This window comes from Cinclus cinclus, chromosome 9 (genome assembly GCF_963662255.1).
Source record: "Cinclus cinclus chromosome 9, bCinCin1.1, whole genome shotgun sequence".
In the NCBI taxonomy this organism is placed as follows: Eukaryota; Metazoa; Chordata; class Aves; order Passeriformes; family Cinclidae; genus Cinclus; species Cinclus cinclus.
This window is the reverse complement of record NC_085054.1, coordinates 19669140-19682248: the sequence shown is the minus strand read 5'-3', so window position 1 is coordinate 19682248 and position 13109 is coordinate 19669140. Positions and strand designations below refer to the sequence as shown.

At 40.0% G+C, this 13109-nt stretch overlaps 1 protein-coding gene across 1 annotated transcript in view; it reads right to left on the bottom strand.

Annotated features, from left to right (window-relative positions):
• The window catches only part of LOC134047094 (kalirin), a 341858-nt gene that overhangs the window by 50930 nt on the left and 277819 nt on the right, over window positions 1–13109 (bottom strand). The window contains exon 12 of the mRNA XM_062498020.1: window positions 2201–2370. Within this exon, the coding sequence (XP_062354004.1) occupies window positions 2201–2370 (170 nt within the window). The remainder of the gene's footprint in view (window positions 1–2200; window positions 2371–13109) is intronic.

Below are 13109 nucleotides of genomic sequence, written 5' to 3'. Positions count from 1 at the left end.
TTAACTTCAGCAGAGCCAGGGGATTGCTTTTTACCAATATGTTCACCTTGTTCCACCTTGCTCACTGCCCAGAGTACAAACCAGACCCCAAACCCAACTTTTCTTTGTTAAACACAGCTGCCAAAAAACCTGCCATGGTATTTTGCAAACATTGGAACATGACACTGATTTAAAGAAAGTCTCAAAGCTGAGGCCACTCTCACTTTTCCAATACTGAAACTAAGAATTGCCTATGCTCACATTAAGAAAAAGCTGAAGTCCTACACACCACCTTGCAGTTCACCTCTTCCCCATGCTCCACCGACTTCTCAGCTCCAGGTATCACCCTGGCCACTCTCCACATTTCCCTTCTGACTCAAGTCCAGGCAAAAATCCTTTAGGCCAATCCCACCAGAATCAGGACTCTTTGAATACTGACACTTTCTGCAAACCCACAACCCACTCCACACTCCACCTGATGGGCTTGTACTTTTCAGAGTCCTTCTCAGACTCTACTCCATGGGTGTTCACATTAAAGTGATGTCATTCCAATAGCTGGGAAGAGTAACAAAAAATTTTAGCCCATAATTTTACTGCCTTTTTTTGTTTTATCTCATAGAAATGCCCTAAACTTTGCAAATAATTTCTTTGCATAAAAGTAAGTTTCCATGCAGACCTTTGACTGACCTGCTACAGCTGGCTATAAATGCAATCTTAGCTAAAATCCCTTCCCCTGTGGCAGTTCTCTTACCAAACCCAGCATGTTTCTATCCTCCTGATCCCATCAGCAAAGATGAATAGAAGGATGGAATGTCTACTCCTGATCCTTCCTCTCCAGCTCTAATACTGGCAAGCAGTGCCACAACTCCAGTCCCTCACCCTCCCCTGTGGTGCTGGCAAGTCACACACAGCAAGAGCAGGAATCTCCATAGGCTCTATGATGTGGCTGCCCAGGGCTAAATGACAATCAAAACCTAGAGCAGTCCTTTCAAATCTCTCATTATTTTTTTGCAACTAAAAGTCTGAATCCAGGATGACAGGAAAAAGTTGAGAGGAAAGCTGAGCATATGGCAGTAGTAAAATACTTAAGGACTCCAGGAGAGCTCTTAAGGGCAGAGCTCCACCAGAGCTCTTATTGTCCATTCTACTCTAGAGCATCTTGGGCTTTTCCTGTCAGGTTCCTATCATGGCTCATGACTTTCTGCACATCTCAGGTGGAAAGTAAAGGCATCAGATTAAGAAAGCTCAAGGTGAGGAGGCTGATGTCACTCTCTTGGACTGTCTGGCGAAATGCATAAAACCTGGGATATTTGCATATTATAATGTATACAGAACATGAACACTATGTACATGTGGATAAAGAGCAACCTGCAGCAATACAAAGATCTAAATAATAAGTGATGTATTGGACTTGCTTCAGTGCCCAGTAGCATCCCTAAAAAGCAAGAAAACTTCACTGCTGTCAGTAAAGCTACAGGCACAGAAAACCACTGTAACAACAAACGAGAGAGATTTCACAATTACAAATTCTATATAAACTTACTCTGCAAATTTTCCTTTGATGATACTTGCAGATTGAGAAAGAAAATAAATGAAACCATCAAACCCACAACAAAAACCCCAACCTCCCCCCCCACCCCCCAGTTCTTGGGGCTAGTCTCTTCATGTATTTTAAATTGGGCAAAAATGAACTGATTTAATTCATAGTGCTAGTAGAAGAACCAGCAGTAAAAGAGCCTCTTTGACACTATGAATAAACCCCACATACACAAAGATAAATAGAAGGGTGCTGCAAGCAAAATGAAACAGTGAAGACTGTTAGACACGTGTGTATTTTATTAAGAGGAATACACTTACCCTACATCAGGAATAGCCATATAAATCATGAGGCCTCAGTTCACAACCATTTAACAATCATCTATAAATACCAACTAAAAATATTCACTTCAAACACATTTGGTTCCATTCACTTCCCAGTGCCTATAAACAACCTCTCAGTCAAACAGGAAACCAATGCTGATCCACAGACTACTCTAATCAGTCCACACAAATCACTCCTTGTAATTTCAATAAAACACTCAAAGGATCTGAAGAATTATAAATAAGCAAAGAATTAGCAAACTCTCCCAATTGATCCTAGCTTACCGTTCCCTATTTAGGCACCCCTAAAGCACAGCATGCATCAGATTTCTCAACACCTGTGCCCCAGGTGGATGCTTACCTGAGCTGCTGGATTAGATCTTCCCCTTCTTTAATAACATTGAGGGTAGCATCCAGGGTAGCTGTTTGCTGCTGCTGAAACTGCTTGATAAGCTCCTGAACTGCATCCACAGAGTCAGCACAGACATCCTCTAAGAGCTCCTTCTGCAGATCTTCCATCCATGTCCACAGCTGGGAAGAAGGGGAGGGAAATATAAATCAGAGAGGGATTGAGATTTAACCCTTTTGCTCTCTAATTCCAGATCAATAGGCATTAACTCAGGCTGCATGTTTCACAGGAAAACTGACCTAACATTTGTAAACCCAAAAAGATACATTTGTTATTGATTCAATTTAAAGCAGGAAAATAAGAATATAATATAATGTAGCTTTCTAAAAAAAAATCTGTTTATTATACAGCAATAACTAATTATTTTATTCTGATTAACTTTTTATACAAGTAACAAATTAAACTCTCCTACAGCTGTCATAACCTAACCCTTCAAGGAGCTGAGCACTATCAGCTGCTATTAAATTCACACACAGCTAAAGCCTGTTGCAGAACAGACCTACAATCTCTGGTATGGGTGTATGGTACTGACTGAAGCCTAGCTGTGCCTGCTCAGCTATGCCTTCCCAGGGGTTGAGGTTTTGGGGTTTCTTTTTGTTTCCAGCACTTAAACCCCCTCCTCAAAATGCACTCAGACTCTGCATTTTAACTCTGGGAAAATCCAAACATAGGAGACAGCAATATCACCAATCAACCCCATGCAGATCCATTAATTTTGAATAGTCCTGACTGCCAGTTTTAAAGCCCCAATCTCAGCAACAAATCATTGCAAGTGCTTAGATGAGAATTTCCAGCCAGCTGTTCAGCAGAGGTCTGGGCAGGGGCAGGAATGCCCCGGCAGCCTCTCGCTGGCTGGGAAGGCTTAAAGCGAACAGAGGTTTCCCCTTTAAGCCTGCGCTGAAAAGTGAGTGTAAAACTGCACCAACCGAGCTGGCAGGCTGCCAGCAAATCCTAATGACTCCACCAGAGACTTTTCTGTGCCACGCCTGCCCCATTAACCCACATTTTGCTGGTGTGTGCAGGAGGCAGCAGCGAAGAAGCAGAGCGAGGAACAGCAGCGCTCCGGGAAATGTCAAAGGATGCGGCTTCTCCCGCTGTCCCAGGGACTGCAGAGCTTTGTCCCACGGGGACTTTGGGGTAGACGTGAAGCAGAGGAGGACATTGCGTGTGGGTGGCCAAGAGCTGGTAAAAGTGTTTGTGCTCAAAACGGGTTGCACTGGATCCCCATCCTACAGCATTTCCTCTGAGACTGTGAATTCTGCACGTCCACATTAAAGGACAGGAGGATGGGGATCTCTAAAACTCCAGCTGCCAAAGCTTCTCACAACCAGGGCCCACACCTAAGGGCAGTCACTAAATGCTACACTATACACGCACTACGGACTTCAAGGATATTACCCTGGTCCACATCAAAATCGTCAAAATTAGAAGCTGTCCCATCCCGCTCATGATATCAGAAAAGGGGGAACCCAGTGCCTTTTGCTCTGTCCCCACCTCTGCTACTGACTCCTTGCTTGAGAGACTTAAAAAAACAACTATTAGAACATATGCCTTACTTGTAGGCTTTTCAGAGTCAGCTTTGAATATTTTGGGTAAATGTCTCAGTTTATTCATAAATATTATAATCATAATTGGCTGCCCAACTACTGGCCTGAAATAGAATGTCTTTGCTTGGGATATTTACATATTTTCACATTCTTAGGAAAAAGGTGTAGTATAAAAGGGGAACTATTAATCAAATAAACAAATGTGAGTGCAATATGAAAAATAAGTGAAAAAATGAAAACGTATTTAACAAGCCAAATAGAGGGCTTGTTCAGTTGAGATCTGAGGTCCATGTGCTGAACTTTGGACAACTACCATAAAGGAAAATGCAGTAGTGACTTTATAGGTAAATTATATTGAGAATCTTCCTGTTTTTGATCCAATCCCTCCACCCACTCAAACAGTAGGGACAGCTGGACCAAGACAAGGACCAGGTTATTTAGGAATATTAACTTCTGCTTATCAGATCTTCAAGCCATAGAGAACTTTGTAAATACAGAAAAATAGCTATGTGTGTAAATCATCCTTCTGTTTTGAGGTAAGAAAGCCAGTAGTGTTTTAACTTCTTGCAGTTCTTAGTTCCTTTCTCAACTTAAAAAAACTCAGGGAATTTTCTTTACAAAAATGAAAGTGAAATCAGGAATTTTGTTCATTGTTATGAATCTCCTGTTTTCTTGAAATTATCATGTTAAGGGAGAGGAGAAAGTTTCCAACCTTCAGAGGAAAATCCTGTGCTCAAAAGTGTTTCCAGAACCCAACTTTTCAGAAGGACCATTGGACATTTAAGATCTTACTCCACTTTTTTGAGTAGGCTTCTAAATCAGTTTCAAAATACTTAAATATAAACTGTGTTATATTCACCTGGAACCAAAACACTCATTAATTTCAGAGAGCACTCAAATATGTTTACTCATATTAGCTTCAGATGTTTCCATTAATGACCTCTGATTGTAAGGATTTGCATAATAAAATCTATCAGAATGTAGGTCATCCTTGACTCAGAGTCCTTTAATCCTTTAGACTCAACCAATCCCTGGAAAACCCTAATGCAAAGAATCAGCCAATATTAATAAGATTAGGAAGATCTTACAGGAAAATTTCACAATAGGAACCTGATTACAAAACTTCCTAGGTTATGTGCTAAAACTAATAGCACCTGAAATAAATTGCTACTAAGCCCCACTTGTGAATGCCACAGCAATGAAAAGACAATTCCATGTCACTGCAACACCACAGTCAGAAGAGCTGTTAATCATAAAGCAGAGATCACAACCCCAGGAAAACCACTCCCTCTTAGGACCTGATGTTTCATTCCAATGCAAGTATTTGACTGATTAAAAAAAATCCTGACTATTAAAGTCCCAAATCACTGGATACCTTGTGCATTTCCAGCCCATGCTGTGACCTACTCTAGGCCAGATAGCTTAGACCAAAGAAACTCTTCCCATTGAAATCTGACATATTGCACAGCACAAATTTTATTCCATGTTTGCAGAAATTGACTTATTTTATTCTTACCATGAACAAAATTTGAGAGTACTTGTACCATTTCCATACATACTTCAAACTACTAATAGGGTACCACTTGATCCCATACAAGGGGTATATGTAGATACCTGCAGATATTCCAAATAAGGGGCAGTATTTCCACATCCACCTGTGGTGACTTCCACTACATTTGCCAATCATGCACATGTCCAGAAAAGGAGATAATCTCTGCATTATGTTACTTAACAGGTACTAAACAAGCAATACAGAATCCTAGAAAACAATATAGAAATATCACAAAAGTAAGATCTGTTTTTCCTTCAACTGATCTATGCTTTGGTATGAATAACTGGATATGGAGAACCCAATGCATTAGTGGTAGCACCCGAATTAAATCTATCAGAGATCTGACACAAATCTGTCTCATGCAAACTACATGTTAAAATGTCAGTTGTTAACTACTAGAAGTCTCAGGTAAATACCTATTCCTAAGACATTAAGGCCAAAGGTCAATAGTGGATCCACAATTGAAGCTTTATTTACCAAGGCTTTACACAAGAAAACTAATTCTCCTCTGATTACTACAACAGTGGGAAAGAAGAATGACACCACTCCTTTCTTTTGGGGTATCATCTAACACCCCACATGAATTTTGACAACTTTTGCATTTTTCTTGGATATGAAACACAGGAAGTTCCCCTCCATTCAAGAGACTACACAGCTCTTTATTTCCAGCTACTTCATCTGATGAAATACCCTTCATTTTGCTCAAGTACTTAGTGAGACCACTTAACTGGAGCTCTGAAGGACACCTGTGCCTGTTACCTAAAAATTAATGCTTTTGACTTAGAAAAAGGAACCACGTTAAATACAATCTAAAATCTAAAGAAATTGCTAAGAAAATCTTGCCTGCATGACTGGAATAACTATTAAACACCCAATGCTTGTATGCTGCTATTTGTTAATGACAGAGATGAGTTACAATCCCCCTCAAAAGCAGTTTGAAATCAGTGAGTTATGGGAGTGGTGCAAAGAACCAGTTCAATCCAGGAGATTTACTGCTGTGCAATATTTCTGCTAGTCTTCAAAATAAGGATGTTAATAGAAACAAGCAACTTCCCAGGGTGTATGTTCTACCCCTTTACTATGTCAGAGAAGCATTGTGCATTGCAGGGCAGGCCACAAAAGGATGCTCATGACAACTCAGGAAGAGAATATTCATCACAGCAATGAAGACTAGAGCAGAATGCAGAAGAATTCAGAACATGCAGGGACCCAGCTGCCACTCCATGAATTGCAATGTGAGTGTTCAGAAAACCAAGGGCAGGCTGAAAAAAAAACCCAAAACATGCAAGCAGAACTGCTCCAGAGAGAGATGTCCTATTTCCTATCAACCCTATTTCCCTCTGCTACTATGCCAGGCTTATCCAAGCCTATTCTGTGCAACAATATTTAGCTTTGTCATGATGTGCACTAGGAAGTAACACAGATCCCAAGTTGAGGTTAATTTATGGCAGAACTTCAGTCTGCACTTGTGGTAAGGCATCTGTTCAAATGCTGTTGTGCATCCAGCTTGACTGCACAGCCTTTTGTAAATTGTCCCCACACCAACATGGTGGTGAAGATAAAACTTTCCAGCACAATTAATCTTCAGAGGTTATTTATTCACACTTAGAGTGCATCCAGTCTTGTTTCAGTTGAAAGAACTGAGAGTTGCAAACTGGAGGCATATTTCAGCAACATTGTCTGAAGTCACACTCAAGCACTCAAGAAAACATCAACAGAAACACAGAAAACAAGGTAATGGTGAGCTACAAAGTGACCTCAGGCCACCAGCAAAGTGTCACATAATGGCAGCACACCTAATAAAAAGTGACAGGATGGAATATGACCAGACACTACGTATGAAATGCCACAATATACGACTTCCATGGTAAGACATAACTCATGAGACTCCCTGCTGCAAGACCTAATGTTGTCGGATACCACCAAACTGGTTGGGAAGAAATGACAAGTAGAAAGGGAACATTCTGTGAAAAAACACATCTGATGTCTTTCTAACCTCTTTCTTGCTTTTTCCTTTTTCCTCGCCAATTTCTTGACATTCATCCTTGGTTGGGCTGCATCTGGTGCTTCTGTATGCTCAGGCTTTTTAATTAGTAACCTTGCCTATGGCAAAAGGATTTGCACTGCCTAAACATCTGATGCTTTTTCCAAGTCCTGCATGGACCAGATTGATATAGCACAAAATAATCTCCTCTCAAGGGAAACATGATGTGGGTAGCTAGGCTTACATCAGGGAGTGTGTAGATCCCCAGCCCAAGGTCATGTAAATGTAATTCAGTGACTATTTGATCTAGAAGAGAAAATTGATTTATAACTGAAGAATCAAATGTACATGTTCAATGCTTCTTCTGCCAGCACCATGAATTGCAAAAACATGTTCATCTTCTAGTATAATTTTAGTATGTTATTTGTAATTAGGAATCTGGTTGTAATTAACTTCAGTAACTGTAATAATCATGTTCTGCACTTGATCATACTGGCTTAGAAAAATTCTTCCTACATTGGAAGATTTACTCAGTTTTACACGAGTGTGAATACAGTACAATGTGGTGCAGGAGAAGCTTCCCATACTACAAATGTAGCAATCTACTAAAATAAATGCAGGCACCATTACATTCTCCTGTATATTGTTCATTGGTTCTAAGCATCACTTCTCAAATAGAAACCACAGCACCTCTTCCCTCTGTGCTTTTTCCAGTGACTGGCTATATCTATCACTCGCAGTCTTACCCTGATCTGCTGCTTTGAGCCTTTTGTGTAACTTTGTGCACTATGCCCTGGAAATTGCAGAAATGCATAATTTGTGACAATTCTGAATCATTCTGAAACTTGCTAAGGACTAAAAAAACTGCATGACTTCTTTAACCAGTCAGTCTTGTTGGATCCATTGATTTGAGCCATTCCACTGACACCATTTTCAGCTAGTTAAATAGACTACAGTGCATAGATGTACTTCAGGTGAAAGACAGAACGTGTCTTTTGACTAATGAGTGAATTACAGGAGTGTACTTGTAGGGTTTTGATGAAGATTTACTCAGTACACAAATTATTGAAGGCACTGGCTGCCCATTCTGTTGTCTTTGTAGGCAGCACTGAAGCCCACACAATGGAACTGGGATAAGCTCATCTTCCTCAGTTTCAGGAAATCAGAAGAGGCAGAAATGTGTCCAACAGAAAAGTCCTTTATGAAAGTTGGCACATCCTATTTAAGGATGCTCCTAAAACTCCTGTTTAGCTGCAGCACGAACCACTGTTATCTGGAGAGTGAGGCATACAGGCTGGAGACCCATTTCCACAACATGCAAAACACATGCAAGGGCCTCAAAAGCCAAGGAAAATATTTGAGTGGAGCCATTGGTCTGTAACAATGCTGGTGAATGGCCTGAAAAATGTGGATAACAAAGAATGAACTTGAATGAAGTCTACAGGAATCCTTTGGCTGGCACAGAGTGGAAGGATGGAAAGAACTTCTCTTCCATGCACAGGTTTAGACTTCCTGACATTTGGTTTGTGGTTGCATTTACAAGCATTTAATTCTCATTACTTTGATTTTGTCTCTTTTACCAATCTTTTGCCATCACAGATGGCAGAATTTTATTCAGTAGTGGTCTGGCTGTGCTTCAAACTCCCCTACTCAAGAGCGGGATGTGCTGCCAGAATGCCACAGTTCTTTTCTTTCTCAGCTACTAAATCCTTCATGAAAAAATCCTGCTTCTGGGCAGCAAATGGGCAGGAAAGAAGGGCACCCTGTACCACCCCAGCTGTCCCCATTACTCAGTCCCAGATCTTTGATAGCATTACAGACAAGATTTAGCTCTACAAGAAAAGCACTGAAGTTAACAACTGGTTTGATTTTGGCCCAGGCCACAGTCTACCCTCTGGAGTTGGAGGGGGATTTGCTTTTATTTTGCTGCTTCATGGTAATTGATTGCTGATAACCCAGAGTATACTTTGATACAGCTCACACAAAAATAACATTTTTATGCCAGCAGAGCCCTCTCCACAGCTACAATTATCAGAATGATAAGCTGACAGGTGATCTGCCACTCCAAGGAATCTGCCACCCAGTCAAGGGAGAGCACATGCGTTACTGTATGGGCACCTCTGGTAGTTCACTTCTAGCACTAAGTTCTGCTTGCAAATTCACCTCTGGTGGGAATAGAAGAATATTTAGCAACTGAGCACTTCTTAAAAATACCGAACAAACACAACAAAGCAGCATTTAACTAGAATCATAGAATCACAGAATCATTAAATTTGGAAAAGACCTTTAAGATCACTAAGTCCAACCATCCATCTAGCACCACGACTGCACAGATTCAGCTCCCAGCAAAAATCATGATCATACTAATAGGAGGACTAAGTCTAAACTTGATGTTTCACTGCCCCGGTGTGAGAGGAGGGACAGATATTTTCAAAGTTTGATTTTGCATGCTGTTGTGCATCTATCTCAGCTGTTAATATTATCCCAGTGAAGGACAAAATTTCTAGCTTTTTTACAAGACACATAGTGCTTCATTCTAACACTGAAAATGCTGGGGTGTGGATTGGCCACTCAATGAATTTTTTATGTGCAGTGAGCCAGTTTGGGTCATTTTAATGTTTTATGGTTTCCTTTTTATTTTTTTTTTTAATCTGGACATAATATGACAAAAGGAACAGAAGTGTTGTCCGGGACAGGAGCAGTGTGTAAGAAAAACACATGTTCAGAGAACAAGACCTATTCAGAACTTCCAGAAGTTGCCAGCAAGTGGAGTAGCTAAACTGAATATCCCCTGCATCACAAATCTTTATTATCAAGTGGGAGATTGCTCTGGAAAGTCAATATTAGGGAAAGTCAATATTAGTAAAAGTCAATATTAGTAAAAGTCAAACAACAATATTTTAAGTTCAGTAACATTAACTTTGATTCCTGTGTCAATTCACAGTGAGTGACAGGATACATCCCAGAACCACTGTCATGTTTGCTCCATGATTAACTTCAACACATTCTGCCAGCTCTTCTGATGGGAGTCAATAGTAGCTGACCTCAGTCCTGTGAGCTTTCTGCTCCCTGCATCCCAGCAGCTCTGCCTCGAAGTGAAGAACAAGCCCTGTCAGAATTAGTGATCTATACTGAATTAATCTCCTGATCACAATAATCAACTCAAGCAGAGAAAATTTAATTTCACACGTCTTGGTTACCAAGCAGAATTAAGTTAGCAGTGCCTACAATAAGGCACTGTTGCTGTTCCTGACTGATAGGGCTGACCCACTCCATTTCCCAGCTGAGTAACCCCACTGATGTCTGTGGGGTGACCAAGGTGACCTGCTGACCACAAATAATACAGGAAGCTGTCTGACACCTAATGGTCCAGGACTTAGCTCTCACTTTCTCATGGCCTTATCAGACAAGATTTTCAGAGTGAAACTTTCCATACCAGGTATCTGCCTAAGGCTGAACTTGATGAATTTTGAGGTAAAAGAGCCAGAATGGGAGAAAGGGACAAAAAAAGGTACATTGCCTTTGTTAGTTTTATTTCTGTTCAAATGAGATGCTCCAGACCCTCCATGCTTTTAAGCAAGGGTTTGAAATTTTGCAGGCCTTAGCCTTGATGTCAAGAATACACATTATGTCATTCATGTGAACATTTTCCCAAATTTGGTCACTCGGAAAACCTCTGCCGAGTTACAGTTTGCACATGTTCACAGTAACCTGTTAGGAATCTGGCAGTTCCTTTTTCTCAACATTAAATATTTTCTGAGCATACTCATCCACCATTCTGTGGGCCAGGTAGACATGGCAGGTTCCACATGGAAGTGCCTGCACTGAGCACCTCATCCTCCTGCTCTTCTGACCCACTAAAGAACAACTAAGCACAGGGCACATCAGCTGAAAATACAGTTCTCTGCCTCTCCATTTTTTGTGCTGGACTCAACATAGAACTGGTAATCTGAGGCCCATCGAAAAATGAGAAACCTAGAGGTGGTAAGACATGATTTTCATGCCCCAAAGAACTATGAAACAATTACAGCAGTGTTTTACAGTTAAGTCCCATATACTATAAACGGATCAAAATTCAATTAAGTTCCTTCTCATTCTTAAGTTAGCAACTGCATCACCAGCCAATACAACAAGTAACATAACCTAAGCCATCACTTAGTTATGCATGAGGATTTTAAAAGGTTCTAATAATATAGAAGTGATCACAGTGCTCTTTCCTGTCTATATTTTAGTACTTGGAAATGTAAAGTACACTGCAGAAAATATTAACATTCAGACAATGAATTTTGAGATGTTTTTCTTATGTTCCTTGAGGGTTTTCAGTCTTCAGGGTGTGATTTTATGACATCTACAATCTACTCTCCAGGAGCTCAAAAAATATTTTCTTTTAAACAAAATCAAATGCCAGCCAAGAATCCTCTATCATCATTTGATCCTAAAACCGAAAGTTCACAGAAAAGCATCAACTATCATGAGATTTGTGATAAAAGTGCAGATCTGACAATCCTGACAATAATTGATTCAGATTTGAAGAAAGAACCTAAATTCAATTACACTTAATCCTGAGAGAAATTATTCAGGTATGAGTCTGTTGAATGCATTTATCCCAGTGATAATAATTTATAACTTTACCCTGCCATACAGATAATTGGATTTGATTCCCACAGTACCAGGCTTCTGCTCACACTATCAGAAGTGCCTTGGTCCAAAAGGGTAGGAAAATATTGACTACAAACTAGAAAATCATTATGAATGCTCTAGGACAGTGAGACACACTCTTGTCTACAGGCACAGCAACAGGACCCCTACATTACTCAAGAGCCATGCCACCAACAACCACTTCCAGGACTGCTTCTGATTTATGCCTCTAAAGTGTTATTACACCAAAAAGTCCTCGTTTCAGCCTACTGTATGTATTGTTTAATAAGGTCACTAAAAAAACCCATCAAAATTATTGTTATGCTTAATTGACTATGTTTTTGATATTCCTTCAACTGTATGAGTCAGTGTTTAGCAGAAGGGATCCTCTTTAATGCTTTCTCATGGAATAAGCAGTGATTCAAGTCTACTGCAGTATAAAAAACCCATTCTGAACTTTTATTACCCATGGGGATATCTACATTTAAATTACTCCCTAATTCAACACTACCTATTGTTCTGAAGAAAATACAGGAAGACTGACTACAAAGCAAACATTTCTTTGACAAGAGGAAAAAAGTAGGAGCAGTTAAAAGTTTCTCAGGTGGTGGGAATCTGAGCAGTTGCACAAGGAGATGAAGAGGTGGGCAGAGTACAGATGAATGAGTGACAAGTTCACAGTAATGAACTCATCCACACCTGGGAATTACCACATCAGAAACACAATTCACCTGTGCTACAAAGACTGTCAGAAGAAACATGTTCATTGCAGGAAGATATTTAGAATATTTCCAAAAAAATAAAAAGTGTCAGTAAGACTAATTCTTTCTACTTAATTTACCTTTTCACCAGTTTTGTCTCAATAGATGAATACAACATGAAATAATGAGAATTTGTGAAGCTTAGATAAAAAACGCATCTAGGCCATAGTTTCCCGCATGAGGGCCAAAAAAAATATGAAGGGAACTTCTTTTCATTCCCAAGGACATAAGAGAAAGAGGTGTTAATAGTTTAAGAAATAGCTTTAAGAACTACAAAGGATGAAATCAATAATGATGGGCATTATTAAGTGATAACATCCTCTAGAATAATGCGAAATATGTCAGGTGTTAAACAGGTTAACATGGCAACCAAACTGCT